Source organism: Bubalus kerabau, chromosome 16, assembly GCF_029407905.1.
Source record: "Bubalus kerabau isolate K-KA32 ecotype Philippines breed swamp buffalo chromosome 16, PCC_UOA_SB_1v2, whole genome shotgun sequence".
Taxonomy (NCBI): Eukaryota; Metazoa; Chordata; class Mammalia; order Artiodactyla; family Bovidae; genus Bubalus; species Bubalus kerabau.
Genome location: NC_073639.1, coordinates 70,156,955 through 70,180,086, shown reverse-complemented (window position 1 = coordinate 70,180,086; position 23,132 = coordinate 70,156,955). Strand labels below are relative to the sequence as shown.

The 23,132-nt window shown below is 48.5% G+C and overlaps 1 protein-coding gene across 1 annotated transcript in view; it reads right to left on the bottom strand.

The window, feature by feature from the left end:
• Window positions 1-23,132, bottom strand: part of SEZ6L (seizure related 6 homolog like) — a 71,305-nt gene that overhangs the window by 22,515 nt on the left and 25,658 nt on the right. The window contains exon 10 of the mRNA XM_055549959.1: window positions 2,708-2,904. Coding sequence (XP_055405934.1) covers window positions 2,708-2,904 — 197 coding nt within the window. The remainder of the gene's footprint in view (window positions 1-2,707; window positions 2,905-23,132) is intronic.

The following is a 23,132-nucleotide window of genomic DNA, read 5'->3' as shown; positions in this document are numbered from 1 at the left end:
GATTTGTTTTGACTAAGACCTGAGTGCCTACCATGTGGCAGGCGCCAGGATTTAGGGATCTGAAGTCATGGTTCCATTTTCATGGTCAAGATCAGCACGATGGTCCAATTTTTGGCAAAATATGTATTGAGTACATGCCACCACTTCCCAGTCTTATGCTCATAGCAGACATCACTAATCAATCACAGCAACTTTTTTCTTTGAGTCAAGCTGAAACCTTCCAATCCTTTTCCACACAACACTCCAGGGAGCCACAGTCATTTGATTGGAGCTAACCCACAATATGGAGCTTATTTATTATCCTGAGATTAGAGGAATAAACACACAAGTGACCAATAACTCTTTGCAAAACACTGCTTACTCATCTCTGCTTTTTAAGTCCCTTCCCTCCCATATGCTTGGCCACAGACAATAGCAAAACATAAGAAGCAATGTGGAGACTGGGTCTTTGCTTCTGTCTGTGCAGAGAAGAATAATGGGAAGTCAGAACCATGTAGGTTCAGGGTTCCCATGGACAGTTCTGACAGCATCCAGGGCAGATAAGCCTTGGCCACCTTGCAGAGCTGGGGTCAGGCCTTGAGATCAGTCTAGGAGCTTCAGAATTCTCTAGATGACAAGAGAAACCCCCAACCCTCCCGTTGGACCCCTCTACTGGACAGGAGTTGCATCTACATCTGGTTAAATCTAGACCCAGTGTAGCAAACACCTCTCCCGTGCCCATGACAGACATCACTAGTCAATCACGGCACCCTTTCCCACTGACTTCAGACCTGGCTTCCTCTGAAATCAACATGGTCTTCAGGCCAGGTAGTGATGAGCAATTGATTGACATCAAAATTAAATACAAGGCTTCCTCGGTGGTCCAGTGGTTGAGAATCCACCTTGTAATGCAGGGGACCCCAGTTTGATCCCGGGTCTGGGAAGATCCCACACGTCGTGGAGCAACTGAGCCTGTGTGCCACAATTCCTGAAGTGGTACAGTTGGAGGCCATGCTCTGCAGTGAGAGAAGAGGCCCCAACAAGAAGCCTGCACCCCGCAGTTAGAAAGTAGCCTCTCTAGTAGCCACACCTAGAGAAAAGCCCATTTGCAGCAACGAAGACCCAGCATAGCCAAAAAAAAAAAACTTAAAAAAAAATTAAATACAGAAATTAGCTATGTATTTCTTTAACAGAAATAAGAAAAACCGGAACTGTTCTCTCTTTTTGTGTTACCTGTACGAGCCAGGCTGTGCACCCCGGGGAAGCACTTGCTGGAATCCTGTGCTCATCAGGATATGGTCCTGCTATTGTCTGCTAATGGGACTCTTTCTCCCATTTTTACTAACTGGCTCAAGGGCAGGGAGAGAATTCTATTTGTTCCTGTATCCTGATGCCTTGCACAGGGCCTGGCATGAAAGTTTGTGAACCAAACTCTCTGGAAACAGAGACAATGGATTTGAAGATGAAATAAAATAACACACATAATAGTGCTGGCCAGTTTCGAATTGTCACACGAATCTGAGTTTTTTGGCATCAGTTAACAAGAACACCTCCTCTTCAAGACAGTGCCAAAGTGAACACTGGCCGGGCTTTCTGGTCAACCTTGGGCAGCCTTGGAGAGAGTCAGATTTCCGTCATCAAGCTGAATGCAATTTTGGAAGACTGACCCGGCTACCAGAGGAGACAAATGAGCAAAACCTATGACCTCATCTTCCAGGAGGGAGGGAGGTGGGGAAGAAAGGTCTAAGGAGATGGATTGAAGCTGAGTCACCAGAAGCTCTCCCCCCAAAGGCAGCTGACTCCAGAGGGCACCTGGCCTGGAAAGCCTCTGCCCAGGGCATTGGCCGGTAAAGAAGGCATGGAAAGTGGCAGCAATAACACTCTGAAGTACTCAGCACTGCAATCAAGGGTAAAAAGGCCCCTGAGACACATAACAAAGAAGACAGATACTTGTGATTGCTTTTCTGAGAGATGCATGCCGAGCAGGGAAGGGATGGGGAGTGTCCACCAGCTGGAAATAAAAAGCAGGGGACCAAGAGGGCTATTTTGAGACATTATTCTGCCATCTTCTCTGTCTGCCAGCTTCCCAAATGAAGTCATATTCCCTGCCTCAACAACACCACCAACAAGCAAACAAAACCAAACAAATGCAAGGGACTTATTCTCAGACGCATGAAGCTCCTTAAGACAGCCAGTGGTCAGGGAAGTGGCTAGTATTCTGGAGGCCAGAGAAGGTACAAAGAGAACACTTTGCATCGGCTGGATATGGGCAAATCTTCAAGCCAGTGGGAAGAACCAAAGACATGGAGTCTTGTTCAGGCAAGACTACTGACTGGAGACGTACTATGGCCACAGGAGGAGTTAAGTTCCTGCAAAAATCTCCAGGTCAATAACGTGTTAAAGTCATGATCTACTAAGTCCTGGCGTCAACCCCGTGGAAGAGGCATCACTATTTCCATTTTACAGATGATAAGAAGGAGGCTCAGAGAGGTTAAGTGACTTGCCCAAGGTCACACAGCCATTGATTACAGTGTTAGGACTCGAACCCTGGTCCTTCCGACTGGAGAGCCCACCTCCTAAAAAAATGAAAAGACAATGTGTATTTCCTGTGCCAATATATTAAAAAAAACTCAGATAGCACCACACGCCCCAAAAGACACATCTAGAGGGAATGGTCTTGGCTTGCATCTAAACACACAGACAGACAGTAACTAGCTGAAACACTTACCGATGTAGTTCATGATGAATCCCTGGCCCTTCCCAAAGATGAGGCCGGCGGGGTCCGAGTGGAACTGGATGGTTAGGTCCGGCGTGGACGAGTACAGCTTCTGGGGGCCGCTGTTTCCCAGGTACTGTCCCAAGATGTGGGGCATGACCTCGTCACCGTCGTAGATGGTCAGGATGTCACTGTTGCTGAGGTTCAGGCTTGGGGGACAGAGAGAAGAGGAGGGGGTCTTGAGAAGCCAAGTTACAGGCATTCAATAAGACTATTATTTTTTTTCAGGCAGCACTCATTTTCTCGAGATATACTATGTGGTCAGGGCCCAAGCTAAGAAGTGGGGGATGAGGGAGCCACAGGCTGAACCTGTAAATGGCCCATGCTGGTCCTTCCTGCACGCAGGAATGGATCTGTGCATGGACTGGGCTTTTGAAGACTCATTCATGAAATGACCATTCCTGCCGAGAGGTCACCGCAGGGCCAAGTGCTGCAGAGCCAGTAGGCTTGCCTTCGATACCCCCATTAACAACCCTTCCCTGGGGGAAACGAGTGCTGACCCCGAGCCACCTGCTGGCAGTGTGACATGGGTCTTCCATTTTTCTCTGACGCAGAACAAGCTGACTGCTTGCTAATTATAACTTGCCTCCTCATATAAAATGAAATGATCTTTCCACTTATTATGTGGCAAATGCCTCAAAATCAGCCAGGTTATCTATTATGTTTAGAGGATGGGACCGCGGGTGGGGTGGAGAAAGACAAAAGATTCATGGAAGATGCTCCAACCTGCCATCACTATTCAGAGCGGCAAGGGATGACACACTTTTAAAGACCCAAACACAGGACAGTCCACTAATGAAGGACAGTTAACAATCCGGGAAGCACTTCAGTAAGGCCCAGAAACCAGGGCTATGGCAGGCGTGCTGGACAAAACTGATCTCTGATTGTAGGGACGCCAGATAATTCAGCTTTGGCTGCATCAATCAAGGCAGCCCTGATTGTGTCCCCTCCTTTCCTTGTGTCCCCTCCCTAATATTTCCAAGCATTTACTACATGTTAGGGCTTCCCAGGTGGCACCAGTGGTAAAGAACCTGCCTGCCAGTGCAGGAGATCTAAGAGACACGGTTTTGATCCCTGGAGGACAGCATGGTGGACCACTCTAGTATTCTTGCCTGGAGAATCCTATGGACAGAGGAGACTGGTGGGCTACAGTCCGTGGGGGTCACACAGAGTCAGACACAATTGGAGCAACTTAGCATGCACGCAGCATGTGGCAGGCGCTGTGTGGCACTCAGACAGGAGGAGCTGCAGAGCAGTGGTCTGTTCAGACTAGAAAGCCAGGGATTGCGGCAGGAGTTACCATCATAGTGCAGAGAAGGGAGTCTAACGCAGATGGGGTGCAGCACGGAAGCCTCCCTGGAGGAGGTGGCACTTGCTCAGGACCCGAAAGAAAGAGAAGGGGACCACAAGGCAGGCATGCAGGAGAGGCAGAGAGGGCAGTGCCCGCGGCAGAGGGAGGAAGGGAGAAGGGTCACGGCTCCTGAAGGGGCACACCTGGCGGCCCCTGTGCCCAGCTTCGGGAACAGATGTGGGAATGGAGACTAGGCCACGGAGGATTTAGAGAGCCAAGTTTAGGTCCCCTGGGTGTCACCTTGCAGGGGATGGAAGACACGAAAGGATATTAAACAGGAGCATCCTGACGGACCAACTAACTGCCAGAGGAGAGGCATTCCGGGAAACAGCCTTCAGTGAAGTTCTGGGAACTGATGCGGATTGATGACACCTCCCCCCAACCAAGCTTCATCCAACGCCCAAGGGCAGTGTTTGCTGCCACTCTGGGAGTGGGGAGGAGATAAGAAAACTGCGCATGGTGGTGCTTCGAGGAGTAAGAACAAACAACACAAACACAAGGCCCGCTGCTGAAGGTCTGCTTCCAGCAGGCAGGGGATGCGCATCATCCTCCATCCCTCATGTCTAGTTGCTCCAACGAGTGGCTTCGGGAGATTCCAACTGCCCCCACACCTTCCATCAGCTTCCCCTGCACCACTCCGCAGAATATCCTCTCCTGAAAAAAAGGTCTGCGCTTGCTTTGCACACAGGGCTTTAAGACTAAGCTCCCAGACTCTGCCTATCCCCTGCCAGTTTCCAACTAGATGACAACCTCTAAACCCCTATTACACTGACATTCTGGAGTCACTACCTTCTTCTGCATACAGTAGGTGCCCAGTAGATGCTATGCTATGAAAGAGCCTGCCGGAGAGTCTATTTGGCAACAGAAATAGTAGGGTTAATGTCAGCTTTTGGACTATGGAAGAGCCTCTTAACTCTAAGTACCATGAAACATCAATGGCTCGTGAAAGCGCTGGAGCAGGCCAGTATGAAACGCAGCTGAGTGGAGACATTTGTTCCATAAGCCGACTTCACAGCCAATTCGCTGCAACAGTGGTTTGCAGACATGCATGACTTCACTTTATTCTATCATTCATTTCAATGATCTCAGTGCAGCAGAAGCATCTTTTAGGGTGCAAACACCTTTCATTTGAAAACCCAAGAGCAACTGTCTGTTCTTTCTAAAATAGGAAGGAACAGTGCTCTGAGAAGAGCACACAGCCTTGGGAATCAGAAAGGTCTGGTTTGATTCCTCTTTTGACACTTTGATGGAGGGCGTGTGGTTTTTCTGAAGTTCCTTGCCTATGAATTGGGCTTACCATTTCCAGTCTATGTCATGGGCTTTCAGAGTGATGTAAGGGATGCAGGAGATCTGGGATCAGATTCTAGGTTCACTGATAGCACCTGGGCAGAATGTTATGTCATGTTGTAATGTTATTATGGGCATCATCACCATCCCCATCATCACCACCACCATCATCATCACCACACCACCACAACCATTATCATCACCATCATCAACATCAACACCACCACTACCATCACCACCACCGCAAAAATCATCATCATTATCATCACGACCATTATAATCATCACCACCACCATCATCACCATCATCAAAACCACTACCACCATTATCACCACCACCACCACCATCCCAATCATCACCACCACCAACACCATCATTACCATCACTACCACCACCATTATCATCACCACCACCATGACCATCATCAACACCACCACCATCATCACCATCAGTACCATCAACACCACCACCATCATCATTATCATAACCACCATCATCACCATCATGACCATCATCAACACCACCACCATCATCACCACCATGACCATCATCACCACTACCACCATCATCACCATAATTACCATCATCACCACCACCACCATCATGACCATCAACACCACCACCATCATCACCATCATGACCATCAACACCACCACCATCATCGCCACCATGACCATCATCACCACCACCACCATCATCACCATCATGACCATCATCAACACCACCACCATCATCACCACCATGACCATCATCAACACCACCACCATCATCACCACCATGACCATCATCAACACCACCACCATCATCACCACCATGACCATCATCAACACCACCACCATCATCACCATCAGTACCATCATCACCACCACCATCATCATTATCATAACCACCATCATCACCATCATGACCATCATCACCACCACCACCATCACAATCCCCACTTTGATGCTTACCAAGAAAACAGTAATGATAAAAATCAGCCTGGAGCTGCTGCCTTCCTGGGGGCAGAACAAAGGAAGAAAGGGGAGGTACTGGGAGTGAGTCGCCCATCACTGGCAAGAACAGAGATGTTTCCCAGGTCTGGATGTGAACCCTGATGAAGGCAGCCCCTGTGCATCTCCTTAAAAATGGTCTCACCCTGAAAGGGCAATAGAATCCAGCAGAGGGCAAGGTCCAGACCATCCAGGCTGCTGCTGTTCAGTCACTTCAGTCGTGTCCAACTCTGTGTGACCCCATAGAGGGCAGCCTACCAGGCTCCCCCGTCCCCGGGATTCTCCAGGCAAGAACACTGGAGTGGGTTGCCATTTCCTTCTCCAATGCATGAAAGTGAAAAGTGAAAGTGAAGTCGCTCAGTCATGTCTGACTCTTAGCGACCCCGTGGACTGCAGCCCACCAGGCTCCTCCGTCCATGGGATTTTCCAGGCAAGAGTACTGGAGTGGGGTGCCATTGCTTTCTCTGCCAATATCAAATACACTCCATAAGAGCGAGGAAAAAAGATTAGCACTCTATACCTTCCATAGTGTAACAGGGTGGTGACATTTGGCTGTCCTGTGAGAAACAGCCCAGAGCCCCTTTCTCATTGCAGAATTCCCAGCCCAAGAAGCCCTGTAGAGGGAGGGGTGAACTTTTACAACAAATAATCTTTAGAGCTATATGATTATTAGACTCAACTACACTTGTTGTGACCAGAAGACCCATGAAAACAAAGCTTTCAGCCAGAGAAGCAAAACAATGGAGGAGGTGCATGAAGGACAGTGGGAGAAAGAATAAAGGTACTTTCTCCTGTAATCTTCTTCTTCAGTCGCTCAGTCGTGTCTGACTCTTTGCGACCCTGTGGACTGCAGCACCCTAGGCTTCCCTGTCCTTCTGGATCCATCTTTTTGAGAGGCTGGTTCCAATGATATACACAAATGCTGGTAATTGATTTTCCCTCCTGATCCAAAGATGAGCCTGTGTTTTTGCTTGCCTATTCAGCTGTGTTTGATACACTGAGTTCATCCAGGGTCTCTGCCGCTGGGCTACCCCCCAGCAATCGAGAGGAAAACGCAGAGGCTTTTAATGGCGGGCAGATTGGCCACAGGGCAGAGCAGGGCTTTCAGCAGGGGATAGAAGAGAGATGTCAGCTAGATACAATCTGAGGAGGCGCCGAGAAATCAGGATGTCAGTTTGACTCCAGCGCCAATGGGAGATGGAGAGGTGCTGGCAGGCAGGCGGGTTTGATCTGACTGGAATTGGGTGTAGCAGGTCCCCCGCAGGGAGGATTCCACGGGAAGACAGAGCTCCCCACGGCCAGCCCCCGCCTGCGCCAGCCCCCCTTAGCTGTCAGAGGGAAAGGCTTTCCTTGGGTGCAGGGGTCTTGAGCTCTTGCCGGAAGATCGCAGCCTCTGCGTCTCCTTCGACACAACAAGCCATCTCTTTCTCCTTAGTCTCTGCCATTGGCTTTTCTCCATCTTTCAGCTGGATTGTGGGGCGATCTGAAGGCTTACTGACTCCGTACTTCCCTGGCTCCCACCCCTCTCCCAGCAGCGGTCAGGTAAATCTTCCCAAACACAAACCTGGATGCCTTCCCTTAACAGTTCAGTAGAGAAGCAGACGAGGTCTATTCACCCAATGGAATCTTATTCAACCATGAAAAGTGTCTGGGGACAAGACTTCACTTAGCATTTAAGTAACGCTACCGGCTCAGTATTACCCATTCAAACAGCAACCCCACAAGCTAAGACGTATTACCATTTCCTCACAGAGAAGGAAACTGAAGGTGAGCCAGGAGAAGCCATCTGCCCAAGATCACATATGTGGTCACGTATGATCCACACCTTGGATCAAACCTATGTCTGTCAGAGCGAAAGCCCAAGTTAGGAACCACTGTTTCATACAACATCCCATGAAATTCCAAGACAGACGTGCCCCAAAAGTGTACCCAGACAAGGACCTATTGTATAGCATGGGGAACTATATTCAATATTTTGCAATAATCTATAAGGGAAAAGAATCTGAAAAAAACACTTATAACTGAATCAACTTGCTGTATGCCCGAAACACATACAACACTGTAAATCAACAACACTTCAATAAAAACAAGAAAGAAAAAGTATGCTCAGGTTCAGTCTTATATCAGAAAATGCAAATTAAAAATTACAAATAAAACCTGCAGAATGAGGAAGCCTTGTTTCACTGTTCCCTGCATCCCAATATGCCTTTGGTTCACATGCTGTCATGACTAGAGTTCATTTGAATATTTCTTCTTTCTACAGACTCCCCATGTAAAAAATATTTTTTCTCCTAAACATTTTACATTTCTTGGTCACAAATTCGTTTCATCTTGTTGCTGATGGCATATAACAGAGTATGTGATAAAGTCAGTGTTAAACTGATTACTTGGTCTGGGTGGTTTTATTTTAGTAGAATGAGATTTGTTACAATTTTGCAAATATTTTAAGAGTCTGGAAAAGATGCTTAAGAAACGGATATAGTGTTTGCCTCGATGGAGGTGGCTGTTTGCTGGGGAAGGGTGGGAAACTTGACTTTCATAGCAGACCCTTCTGTGCCTTTGGGGTTTGAATCATGTGGGTATTTTATCTCTTCACAAAGGATAAAACCAGCCCGAGGGACCCTCATCATAGCCTCCACAAGGGTCTAGAAAGCCAAAGAGGTGAAGATAGAATGTAAATTTGAATCTGACATATATTAGCAAGTGTACTTCCTCTTGACCAGCAGAGGGCAGTGTGCACTTAAGCAAGACAAAGGCATCTCTTTCCCCTGCAGGGCAACCCCATCTCCCCATCCTTACTCCAACAAACCAGGACCCTGCAAGTGGGGAGAAGGTGGTAGGGGAGCTTTGTAACTGCTGAGCTGTAGTTAATATTCCATAGAAGGCGCAGAAAGAAATAATGAGCAAGCCACCTTGCTTCTCTTATTCCTTTCCTAACAAACATCTGACCTTTGCTTAGCAATCTCGCCTTTAAAAGCCTCTCCTGAGTAGTATTCACAAGACGATTTGCGGTAGACAAACATCTTTGGAAATGTCTAATGGTTATGTATTTATTTAAATGTGAATTAGAAAAATATATAAATATATGGTTTGCACATCAAACTTCTCATTTCATGGACATTATCTTGCTTAGAGGAAGCCAAGTGAAAAAGGCAAGCCAATTTAAGGAGGGAAATAAAAAGCAGCTGGTAATAGAATTGGACTGTGGAAATAGCAAAAATTAGCCCACAGAATTCCACTCTGTTTTTCAGCCTTTTAGGACTTCCATGGGGTCCACGGGGCGGGGGAGGGGCGGGCAGCCCACCTCTGCTGTCTCAAACATCTTTGGACACCAGATCCTTTGCAGCCTCAAGACCTGCCTTAGCCAGGCTGGTCCTCTAATCTGGAATGCCTCTCCTCTCCTCTCCGCCTGACGTCATTTTATAGGTCCCTCTGCACTTCCTACACCCTCCTGCATCTATGGCCGTATGACAGCTAGCCAAGGCTTTCAGAATGCTTCCTCAGAGCCAGGAGCTGTTCTTAGCACTTCACACGCACCCTTTCATTTTATCCTCAGATGAACTCTCCTAGAAGCATCATTCTTACCCATTTCACAGATAAGCAAACTGAGGCACCCAGAGGTGAAGAAACACGCTGAAGCTCACAGCTGGTCATACGGGAGAGCCGTGTAGTTAGAAGGCATGATTCTAGCACTGAACCATGGGACTACCTGCCTATGTCAGCTCTCATACCAGGCTGTGAGCTCCCCGAAGGGACATGCCCAAGCTCAGGGCTTCATAAAGGTGAAATAAATGATGAATGATGGTGAATTTATTTCTGCTTTTTCCAGGTGAGCAAACTGAGGCTCAGAGGGATTCAATGACTTTCTCAAGAAAACACCACCTTGCAATCAAGGCAGGACCTCCACCAGACCGCAGAGATGGGTGATTAAATACACCGTTGACTTTAAACAAGGGAAAGAGGAGCAGAACCCATAAATGCAGTTGTAAGTGCAATAAAACTTCTATAAAACACGTTTTTTTCTGAAGGCCTTAAGAAAAAGACTTGTTTAGAATTCTTTTGTATCCATTCTCTCTTCATATCCCCTCAGCCACATGGTGAGGAGACCTGAGAAAATGAAGTCCCATTTCACAGAGGAGTAAACTGAGCCCACGAAGGCCCGGATCCCAAGGCCTCGGCTCCTTCACGAAGCCACGCGGCCAATGACAGGTGCTCCCTGGCACCGTGGAATTGCTGAGGGACCCTCTGGCCCAGGGCTAATTTGGTTTCAATTTAATTTTATAGAATAGCAGGTGGGACAAGAAACCATGTCACCTCCAGGGAGGGCAGAGAAAACCAATCTCTCTGGCTCCCTAAAAAGACCCATTAAAGCATAAAAAATGAACAGTTTTCTCATTTCCTTCTCTGTCCTGCCCTATTTCTCTGCTTTCTTTCCTTCCTTTCTCTCCCAGGTGCTCACCAAGTGCATGTCTGTGTAGGGCTCAGACCCAGCCTTCACCCAGTCCTGGCTACACAAGAGGATCTCTGGGGAGATTTAAAAACTCCCGATGATGTCCAGGCTGCATCCCAGGTCAATGGGACCCTCGGCATCTCGGGGTGCAGGTCCTGGGCATCAGTGTCATTGAAGTTCCCCAGGAGGTTCTGCCGGCAGCCGGGACTGACGGCTGCTGCCCTGGAGGTTTTGATGTGGGTGAGACCCCACCTCTGTTCTGCCTCTCTTCCCTCCTTTTCCTCCACTTTTCTCCCTGTCTCGACCAATTCCCCCTCGGATCTCCAATCAGAAGGAGAAGAAACATACTCCCCCTCTCACTGGATGTGTCTTTCCTCTGGGGCCACCCCACGGGCTGACCTGCCTCATCCCTGGGCTGAGCTGATTCACAACATGGCGGGCAAGGCTTCAGCAAGGTCAACAATAAGGCGCATCACTCCCAGCGCTGCGGACCAGTGGCAAACCCAGCACTTCTCAGCTGCCTTGCTGGGAAAGCAGAGAGAAATCAGTCCGTAGCCACCCTGGCGTTTTTTGCTCCATCTTGAGAGGTAGTGTGAAGAGAATGAACTCTGGGTTAAAATCCTCAGTGTGCTGGTTTCTAGCTAGGCGACCTTGAGAAAGTGACTTAACCTCATTGATCCTCAGTGTCCTCACCTGTAAAATGGGGATAATATTGTTGAAAGCTGTCAACATCACAGTCAATGCCAGAAATTCAATTAACAGAGCATATTTTTTTTTGTCTGTGAAAAAAATATATTCATAATGAATTATACAGCCTGCTAAGGGGAGAGGGTTGTGGTGTCAGGAGATATCATTGAGAGCCCCCCCTCCCCCTGTTGCTTCTTTGCTTTGTGACTATGGACAAGGCACTTGCCCAGCCTGGGCCTGTTTTTCTAGATGAAAATCTCAGAAAGCACCAATTGTAAAAAAAAAAAAAAAAAAGAAAAAAAAAGAAAAGCAAGAAAGTGTGGCCACAGTTTCGTTCTGCTTCACGCTTTCCTTCTCCCCAAGAGGTCGGACCCCCAGCTTCCCTGCCCTCTCCATCACCAGCAGGTAAGGGATGGGGTTGAGAACTCAGGGATTCGGACACAGGCTGGTGAAGCTTGGGTTTCCCGCACCCAAGGGTGGCCAGAGGCGGCCTCGTGGTCCTTCCCGGACTTTCCTGTGTGCAGATGCCCACATCGCTCCCTCTTTCTGGACAGGAGTTTCTCCACATTTATACAGTAAGTGGGTGGGACCGAGGCCTTCTTCATTTTAGGACCTCTGAGTCAGGGTAAAAGAGCTGAACTTGAGAGAGTATAATTAAAGCATAAATTAGAGTTTAATTAAGGGTGGGTTGGGACTTGTGGTGTGTGTGTAGTGTGTGTGGTGTGTTGTCTGTGTGTGTTGTGTGTGTAGTGTGTATGGGATATGTGTGTAGTGTGTGTGTTGTGTAGTGTGTGTGTGTTGTGTGTGTAGTGTGTGTGGTGTGTAGTGTGTGTAGTGTGTATGGGGTGTGTAGTGTGTGTGTGTGTTGTGTGTGTAGTGTGTGTGGTGTCTGTGTAGTGTGTGTGGTGTGTTGTCTGTGTGTGTTGTGTGTGTAGTGTGTATGGGGTATGTGTGTAGTGTGTGTGTGTTGTCTGTGTAGTGTGTGTGGTGTGTTATCTGTGTGTGTTGTGTGTATGGGGTATGTGTGTAGTGTGTGTGTTGTGTGTGTAGTGTGTGTGGGGTATGTGTATAGTGTGTGTGCGGTGTCTGTGTAGTGTGTGTGGTGTGTTATCTGTGTGTGTAGTGTGTGTGGGGTATGTGTGTAGTGTGTGTGGTGTCTGTGTAGTGTGTGTGGTGTGTTATCTGTGTGTGTTGTGTGTATGGGGTATGTGTATAGTGTGTTGTGTTGTGTGTGTAGTGTGTATGGGGTATGTGTGTAGTGTGTGTGTTGTGTGTGTAGTGTGTGTGGGGTATGTGTATAGTGTGTGTGTGTTGTGTGTGTAGTGTGTGTGGTGTGTTATCTGTGTGTGTTGTGTGTATGGGGTATGTGTATAGTGTGTGTGTGTTGTGTGTGTAGTGTGTATGGGGTGTGTGGTGTGTGTGTGTGTTGTGTGTGTGGTGTCTATGTAGTGTGTGTGGTGTGTTGTCTGTGTTGTGTGTGTAGTGTGTATGGGGTATGTGTGTAGTGTGTGTGTGTTGTGTGTGTAGTGTGTGTGGGGTATGTGTATAGTGTGTGTGCGGTGTCTGTGTAGTGTGTGTGGTGTGTTATCTGTGTGTGTAGTGTGTGTGGGGTATGTGTGTAGTGTGTGTGGTGTCTGTGTAGTGTGTGTGGTGTGTTATCTGTGTGTGTTGTGTGTGTAGTGTGTGTGGGGTATGTGTGTAGTGTGTGTGTGTTGTGTGTGTAGTGTGTGTGGGGTATGTGTATAGTGTGTGTGCGGTGTCTGTGTAGTGTGTGTGGTGTGTTATCTGTGTGTGTAGTATGTGTGGGGTATGTGTGTAGTGTGTGTGGTGTCTGTGTAGTGTGTGTGGTGTGTTATCTGTGTGTGTTGTGTGTGTAGTGTGTGTGGGGTATGTGTGTAGTGTGTGTGTGTTGTGTGTGTAGTGTGTATGGGGTATGTGTGTAGTGTGTGTGTTGTGTGTGTAGTGTGTATGGGGTATGTGTATAGTGTGTGTGTGTTGTCTGTGTAGTGTGTGTGGTGTGTTATCTGTGTGTGTAGTGTGTATGGGGTATGTGTGTAGTGTGTGTGTTGTGTGTGTAGTGTGTGTGGGGTATGTGTATAGTGTGTGTGCGGTGTCTGTGTAGTGTGTGTGGTGTGTTATCTGTGTGTGTAGTGTGTGTGGGGTATGTGTGTAGTGTGTGTGGTGTCTGTGTAGTGTGTGTGGTGTGTTATCTGTGTGTGTTGTGTGTGTAGTGTGTATGGGATATGTGTGTAGTGTGTGTGTGTTGTGTGTGTAGTGTGTGTGGGGTATGTGTATAGTGTGTGTGCAGTGTCTGTGTAGTGTGTGTGGTGTGTTATCTGTGTGTGTTGTGTGTATGGGGTATGTGTATAGTGTGTTGTGTTGTGTGTGTAGTGTGTATGGGGTATGTGTGTAGTGTGTGTGTGTTGTGTGTGTAGTGTGTGTGGGGTATGTGTATAGTGTGTGTGTGTTGTGTGTGTAGTGTGTGTGGTGTGTTATCTGTGTGTGTTGTGTGTATGGGGTATGTGTATAGTGTGTGTGTGTTGTGTGTGTAGTGTGTGTAGTGTGTTATCTGTGTGTGTAGTGTGTGTGGGGTGTGTGTGTAGTGTGTGTGTGTTGTGTGTGTAGTGTGTGTGGGGTATGTGTGATCTGTGTGGTGCGCACGTTGTGATCTGTATGTGGTGTGTGACGTGTATGTTGTGTACGTATGTGGTGTGTGGGGTGTAAGATGTGTGTGGGGTGTGCATGTATCTGTGAGGTTGTGCGTGCATGGTGTGTGAGTGCACACAAGCGCGCACACACACTCCTGTGCAGAGAGGCGCGCCCCGGGCCCCGCGTGGCTGGAGGAAGGTGCTCCGGGCAGTCGCGGCGGAGCTGACAGCGGCCGGATCTGTTTGCTGTCACTCTGAGTCCCCATCATGACGCACCCTCTTGAAGCCATCCACTCGTACAGCCTGGTGTGGCTCATCTCAGCTGCCAAAACACATCCCGTGCAACCGAGGGCAGGCTCCGGGAGGGCAGGAACGGTCCTCCAGGAAAAAACCAACCGTTGGGAACCTCGAGGGCTCCCCCGGACTCCCCCTGGAGGTGTGATGTAGCTGCACAGGGGCCCCTCCGGCCATCACAGGGCCATGCTTGGAGCCTCTGCCCCCACCTGGCTGCCAGACCCCACTATGTGAACTCACGGGTTGTTTAGAGAATTAACTAAGTTGACAGAGGTGATGCACTCCGAAGAGTTTGGTGTGCAGTAACTGAGTGTTTTCTCCAAGCCTCTGATAAGCTAACGCAATGCCAGGCACGTGGTGGGTCCTCACCGAACACTGGCTGGAGAGTGAGTGCCAGGGTCACTGCACATCAGACAAGCGGTGCGGCTCTCGGGGCGTCAGATCTAACTGCGTCTGAGCGCCGTGGGCTCCTGAGTGTGCACTGGCAAGGCAGGGGCCAGGCTTGAGATGGGGGGTGGAAGGGGGCAGTCCCTCCCACGGCTGCAGATGCCAAGGCTGCAAAGAGCTGGCACAGCTGATGAGTAGAAAAGGGCATGTGCTGGGGAGGACCTGTCCTAGGACTGTGTTTCCCGGTTACCACTCACACCAAAAACGGGGGGAAGGGGAGTGATCAACCAGGTAGGACATCTGGGGAGTGCCTTAGGATGAAGCTTCTTCATCCCTCAGTGCCCGAAGCTGGGGGCAACATTTGTGTGTGTGTGTGTATAGTTGTATGATAGAGCTCAATTTGTACACACATGGAAGGAGTTAATTGTAATCATCATCACAGCTGCCAAGTAAACTACTGAGTGTGTGCATGGTGTCAGGCCCTTGCGCAGAGTTCCACCTTCCCAGGAACTCTAAGAGGTGGGGACTCTATTATTATCATCCTCCTTTTAAAGACAGGGAACTGAAGCTCACGGAAGTAAAGTGATTCATCCAAGGTCACACAGCCAATGAGGTGCAGAGTTAGGACCTGAACTCAAAACTTCCTTTGTTGTTGTCATTCAGTTGCTAAGTTGTGTCCCACTCTTTTTGATCCCATAGTCTGCAGCACAACAGACTTCCCTGTCCTTCACTATCTCCTGGAGTTTGCTCAAACTCATGTCCATTGAGTTGGTGATGTCATCCAATCAACTCATCCTCTGTTGTCCCCTTCTCCTTCTGCCTTCTTCAATCTTTCTCAGCATCAGGATCTTTTCCAATGAGTCGGCTCTTCGCATCAGGTGGCCAAAATATTGGAGCTTCAGCTTCAGCTTCAGCATCAGTCTTTCCAATGAATATTCAGGGCTGATTCCCTTTAGAACCGACGGGTTTGATCTCCTTGCAGTTCAAGGAAGTCTCAAGAGTCTTCTCCAGCACCATAGTTCTAAAGCATCAACTCTTCAGTGCTCAGCCTTTTTTATGGTCCAGTTCTCACATCCATACATGACTATTGGAAAAACCATAGCTTTGACTATATGGATCTTTGACAGCAAAGTGATGTCTCTGCTTTTTAATATGCTATCTAGGTTTGTCATAGCTTTTCTTCCAAGGAGCAAGTGTATTTTTAAATTTCATGGCTGCAGTCACCATCCTCTATGACAGGCAAAAAGAAAGGCTTTTCCTCTTCCTGAAAAAGTCTCAGGATCTTTTGAGAGTGCCTTCCACATGTCAAGAAGCATCAGGTGGAGACAGAAACATTTTCTGATTCTTTATGCCAGGCACTGAGCCCTGGGTAGAATTCATAGCTGTGGGATCATAGGCAAGTTACTTTACTTCTCTGGGCCTCAGTTTCTTCATCTGTAAAATGGGGACAACGATAGTCATCTCCTAGGGACAGTTGTGCACAGGGATATCATTTGGAGCTTCAGACTGGGACCAGGAGACCTGAGTTCCCACCCCTACTCTTTGTTGGGTTTAGCTTGAGTGCAGAAATTATTTCAAAGCTCTGGGGCTCTCTCTGTGTACAGACCCTTTGTATGGAGGCTCCCAGACATCTGCCACCAAGAAATGGAGTCCACTTCTCCATCCCTCGAATCTGGTCTGGCCCTTCCTTTGTGATTCGCCATAGGATACCAATGATGTCGTGCCAATTCCTGGTCTAGGCTCACTCAAGAGGCAGTGAATGCTTCTGCTAATGGCTGTGGAATGCTGGCCAGTTGCTACAGGAAGGAGCCCAAGACAGCTGTTGGATGATGAGAGACCCATGGAGTAGAGGTGAGCCATCCCAGGCTACGGCTGCCTAGACTGACAGCCAGCCCACCCCAAATACGTAAGGCCAGCCATGGACCCATGGGGCCACCTACCTGGCCCATAGCTGCCCACAGACACAGCAGAGAGTCAGCTCAGACCAGGAGAACACCCCTTGCTGACCTGCAGACTCATGAGACAGGACACAAATTTGCTGCCAAAGCCTTTGACTGTGTGGATCACAATAAACTGTGGAAAATTATTCAAGAGATGGGAATACCAGACCACCTGATCTGCCTCTTGAGAAATTTGTATGCAGGTCAGGAAGCAACAGTTAGAACTGGACATGGAACAACAGACTGGTTCCAAATAGGAAAAGGAGTTCGTCAAGGCTGTATATTGTCACCCTGTTTATTTAACTTATATGCAGAGTACATCATGAGAAACGCTGGACTGGAAGAAACACAAGCTGGAATCAAGATTGCCGGGAGAAATATCAATAACCTCAGATATGCAGATGACACCACCCTTATGGCAGAAAGTGAAGAGGAACTCAAAAGCCTCTTGATGAAAGTGAAAGTGGAGAGTGAAAAAGTTGGCTTAAAGCTCAACATTCAGAAAACAAAGATCATGGCATCTGGTCCCATCACTTCATGGGAAATAGATGGGGAAACAGTGGAAACAGTGTCAGACTTTATTTTTCTGGGCTCCAAAATCACTGCAGATGGTGACTGCAGCCATGAAATTAAAAGACGCTTACTCCTTGGAAGGAAAGTTATGACCAACCTAGATAGCATATTCAAAAGCAGAGACATTACTTTGCCAACAAAGGTTCGTCTAGTCAAGGCTATGGTTTTTCCTGTGGTCATGTATGGATGTGAGAGTTGGACTGTGAAGAAGGCTGAGCACCGAAGAATTGATGCTTTTGAACTGTGGTGTTGGAGAAGACTCTTGAGAGTCCCATGGACTGCAAGGAGATCCAACCAGTCCATTCTGAAGGAGATCAGCCCTGGGATTTCTTTGGAAGGAATGACACTAAAGCTGAAACTCCAGTACTTTGGCCACCTCATGCGAAGAGTTGATTCATTGGAAAAGACCCTGATGCTTGGAGGGATTGGGGGCAGGAGGAGAAGGGGATGACAGAGGATGAGATGGCTGGATGGCATCACTGACTCGATGGACGTGAGTCTCAGTGAACTCAGGGAGTTGGTGATGGACAGGGAGGCCTGGCGTGCTGCGATTCATAGGGTCGCAAAGAGTAGGACACGACTGAGCGACTGATCTGATCTGATCACTGAATTTGGGGTAGTTTGTTATATGGCAATAGCTGACTGAAAGGGCAATCTTGGGACAGGCTTTCCCCATCTCTGGGCCACAGTTTCCTCATGTGAAACAGGATGAAATTTGGGCTCTATGAACTGTGCTGCTCCAGATTCCCTAGAGTTTTTGGCTCTGGAAAAAAATCCCTTCTCTCTGGACTAATGGACTGGAGGGCTTTCTTTCTATTGTGGCCATTTCTCTTCATGATTTATGCTTGCTGTCTGGATATGGTTTCCCTGGTGGCTCAGATGATAAAGAATCTTCCTGCAATGCAGGAGACCCGAGTTCAATCTCTGGGTTGGGAAGACCCCCCGGAGAAGGGAATGGCAACCCCCTCTAGTATTCTTGCCTGGAGAATCCCATGGACAGAGGAGCCTGGTGGGCTACAGACCATGGGGTTGCAGAGTTGGACACAAATGATCGACTAAGACATTGAGTGTCTGTGCTTCTGGGGGGCTGCCCTCAACTCTTTAAAAATATATATTAGTGGCATGCAGGATCTTTGTTTCATCATGCAGGATATTTCATTGCAGCACACGGGTTCTCTAGGTGTGCCTGTGGGCTCTCTAGTCATGGTGTGTATTGTCTCTAGTCATGGCTGTGGGCTCACTAGTTGTGGTGTGTGGACTCTAGTTGTGGCTGTGGGCTCTCTAGTTGTGGTGTGTGGACTCTCTAGTTGTGACTGTGGGCTCTCTAGTTGTGGCTGTGGGCTCTCTAGTTGTGGCTGTGGACTCTAGTTGTGACTGTGGACTCTAGTTGTGGCTGTGGGCTCTCTAGTTGTGACTGTGGGCTCACTAGTTGTGGTGTGTGGACTCTAGTTGTGGCTGTGGGCTCTCTAGTTGTGGTGTGTGGACTCTCTAGTTGTGACTGTGGGCTCTCTAGTTGTGGCTGTGGGCTCTCTAGTTGTGGCTGTGGACTCTAGTTGTGACTGTGGACTCTAGTTGTGGCTGTGGGCTCTCTAGTTGTGACTGTGGGCTCTCTAGTTGTGGCTGTGGGCTCTAGTTGTGGTGTGTGGACTCTAGTTGTGGCTGTGGGCTCTCTAGTTGTGGTGTGTGGCCTCTCTAGTTGTGACTGTGGGCTCTCTAGTTGTGGCTGTGGGCTCTCTAGTTGTGGCTGTGGGCTCTCTAGTTGTGGCTGTAGACTCTCTAGTTGTGGCTGTGGGCTCTCTAGTTGTGGCTGTGGACTCTCTAGTTGTGGCTGTGGGCTCTCTAGTTGTGCCTGTGGACTCTAGTTGTGACTGTGGGCTCTCTAGTTGTGGCTGTGGGCTCTCTAGTTGTGCCTGTGGACTCTAGTTGTGACTGTGGACTCTAGTTGTGGCTGTGGGCTCTCTAGTTGTGACTGTGGGCTCTCTAGTTGTGGCTGTGGGCTCTCTAGTTGTGGTGTGTGGACTCTAGTTGTGGCTGTGGGCTCTCTAGTTGTGGCTGTGGGCTCTCTAGTTGTGGTGTGTGGACTCTAGTTGTGGCTGTGGGCTCTCTAGTTGTGGTGTGTGGCCTCTCTAGTTGTGACTGTGGGCTCTCTAGTTGTGGCTGTGGGCTCTCTAGTTGTGGCTGTAGACTCTCTAGTTGTGGCTGTGGGCTCTCTAGTTGTGGTGTGTGGACTCTAGTTGTGGTGTGTGGACTCTAGTTGTGGCTGTGGGCTCTCTAGTTGTGACTGTGGGCTCTCTAGTTGTGGCTGTAGACTCTCTAGTTGTGGCTGTGGGCTCTCTAGTTGTGGTGTGTGGACTCTAGTTGTGGTGTGTGGACTCTAGTTGTGGCTGTGGGCTCTCTAGTTGTGACTGTGGGCTCTCTAGTTGTGGCTGTGGGCTCTCTAGTTGTGACTGTGGACTCTAGTTGTGACTGTGGGCTCTCTAGTTGTGGCTGTGGGCTCTCTAGTTGTGACTGTGGACTCTAGTTGTGGCTGTGGGCTCTCTAGTTGTGGCTGTGGGCTCTCTAGTTGTGGCTGTAGACTCTCTAGTTGTGGCTGTGGGCTCTCTAGTTGTGGCTGTGGACTCTAGTTGTGACTGTGGACTCCCTAGTTGTGACTGTGGGCTCTCTAGTTGTGGCTGTGGGCTCTCTAGTTGTGGCTGTGGGCTCTCTAGTTGTGACTGTGGGCTCTCTAGTTGTACTGTGGGCTCTCTAGTTTGGTGTGTGGGCTCTCTAGTTGTGACTGTGGGCTCTCTAGTTGTGGCTGTGGGCTCTCTAGTTTGGTGTGTGGGCTCTCTAGTTGTGGCTGTGGGCTCTCTAGTTGTGGCTGTGGGCTCTCTAGTTGTGGCTGTAGACTCTCTAGTTGTGGCTGTGGGCTCTCTAGTTGTACTGTGGGCTCTCTAGTTTGGTGTGTGGGCTCTCTAGTTGTGACTGTGGGCTCTCTAGTTGTGGCTGTGGGCTCTCTAGTTTGGTGTGTGGGCTCTCTAGTTGTGGCTGTGGGCTCTCTAGTTGTGGCTGTGGGCTCTCTAGTTGTGGCTGTAGACTCTCTAGTTGTGGCTGTGGGCTCTCTAGTTGTGGCTGTAGACTCTCTAGTTGTGGCTGTGGGCTCTCTAGTTGTGACTGTGGGCTCTCTAGTTGTGGCTGTGGGCTCTGTAGTTTGGTGTGTGGGCTCTCTAGTTGTGGCTGTGGGCTCTCTAGTTGTGGCTGTGGGCTCTCTAGTTGTGGCTGTAGACTCTCTAGTTGTGGCTGTGGGCTCTCTAGTTGTGGTGTGTGGACTCTCTAGTTGTGACTGTGGGCTCTCTAGTTGTGGCTGTGGGCTCTCTAGTTGTGGCTGTGGGCTCTCTAGTTGTGACTGTGGGCTCTCTAGTTGTGGCTGTGGGCTCTCTAGTTGTGCCTGTGGACTCTAGTTGTGACTGTGGACTCTAGTTGTGGCTGTGGGCTCTCTAGTTGTGACTGTGGGCTCTCTAGTTGTGGCTGTGGGCTCTCTAGTTTGGTGTGTGGGCTCTCTAGTTGTGGCTGTGGGCTCTCTAGTTGTGGTGTGTGGGGTCTCTAGTTGTGGGTGTGGGCTCTCTAGTTGTGGGTGTGGGCTCTCTAGTTGTGGTGTGTGGGCTCTCTAGGTGTGACTGTGGGCTCTCTAGTTGTGGTGTGTGGGCTCTCTAGTTGTGGTGTGTCTGCTCTCTAGTTGTGGTGTGTGGGCTCTCTAGTTGTGCCGCGCAGGCTCCAGAGTGCTTGCGCTCATCAGTGGTGGCACGTGGATCTTAGTTCCCCAACCAGAGACTGAACCCCTGTCCCTCATATTGCAGTGTGGATTCTTAACCACTGGGCCACCAGGGAAGTGCCTGTCCTCAACTCTTGGCTCTCCCTTCTTGCCTGGCTCTTGGGCTGAGTTCTCACCTCCCAAAGAAGCTATATCTGTTTGATGGACAGGAGTGCCCCTGGACAGGCACTTAATTTTTAGGGCTTGGAATTAACTTAGAGCAGAACGGGTTGGCAGCAGCTGAAGAGACATATTCCATAGCTATCAATCATATGGTTACTGGGGTTTGCTATTAGGTTCTTTTATTTCTTGGCTGATGGATTGTGCTGGGGCCCATAAACAGGGAGAGATTTGGGGCTGTGCTCCACAGTGGACCCAAGAAAAGCAAACTGGAGCTTGGCTGAAATTTCATTTTTCCAGAAATATATATATATATATATAAAGTAGGTGTCCAGGAAAAGGGAGGAGGGCATCTCTTCAAGCCTCAATATTTCCTTCTGTAAAATGGGTCAAGGGATTTCTCCTTCGCTGAACACTTCATTATCATTTACTGTGCGGGTATAATACTGGATTTTGGCCCCAGAGACCTGGGTTCAAATCCCGCTTGGTTTCTTTCTAGCTGGGTGACCGTGGCCAAGTGACTTCACCTCTCTGAGCCTCCTGAGTTTTCCCATCTGTAAAATGGGGGCAATCACAATGTGACCACACAGGTTTCTCAAGGGAGAGTTAAATGACTTGAAAAGCACTTAGTGGCTGGCAAACAGGAAATGCTCAATGAATTTAGATATTTTGATGCCAATGATAACTGCCATCATCATTCATGAAATAATTCCTGCCAAGTGTTTGCCATAAAGTCTGGCATATAGTAGGGATGATTATCTGCCAATTTGATGCCAGAAACCTTACTGAGAACTTTACATGTTGTTTAATAAACATACACATTCAAGATCTCTCTCTCTCTCTCTCTTTTATTCAACAGATATTTATTGAGCACTTACTGTGTGCCAGGCCCTGGGGATATAAACAAAATATCCCATTGCGAGGCAGCCACCTTCTGTCACCTGCCTGAAAATGCAGTCTGTAAGCAGCAGAGTCAGACTTCAGAGGAACTCTCTCTGACCCTAAAAGAGCTGATACCCACTCTAATGGCAGAAAGTGAAGAAGAACTAAGAGCCTGTTGATGAGAGTGAAAGAGGAGAGTGAAAAAGCTGGCTTCAAACTCAAACTTAAAAAAACGAAGATCATGGCATCTGGTCCCATCACTTCATGGCAAACAGATGGGGAAAAGTGGAAGCAGTAACAGATCTTATTTTCTTGGGCTCCAAAATCACTTTGGATGGTGACTGCAGCCACAAAATTAAAAGACGCTTGCTCCTTGGAAGAAAAGCTGTGACAAACCTAGACAGAGTATTAAAAAGCAGAGACATCACTTTGCCAACACAGATCCATATAGTATAAGCTATGGTTTTTCCAATAGTCATATATGGGTGTGAGAGTTGGACCATAAAGAAGGCTGAGCACCAAATAATTGATGCTTTTGCACTGTGGTGTTGGAGAAGACTCTTGAGAGTCCCTTGGACTGCAAGGAGATCCAACCAGTCCATCCTAAAGGAAATCAACCCTCAATATTCACTGGAAGGACTGATGCTGAAGCTCCAATACTTTGGCCACCTGATGCAAAGAGTCAACTCATTGGAAAATACTCTGATGCTGGGAAAGACTGAGACAGAGGATTGAAATGGTTGGATGGCATCACCGACTCAATGGATATGAGTTTGAGCAAACTCCAGGAGACAATGAAGGACAGGGAAGCCTGGTGTGCTGCAGTCCATGGCGTCTCGAAGAGTCAGACATGACTTAGCTACTGAACAACAACTCTTTGACTCTAGAAGCTTCGTGTCTGGCATGAGGCATCTCCGAGGTTGTGGCCCCAGGGCTCAGCTCTTGCAGCCACACTCAGGCTGTCTTTCAGGGCCTA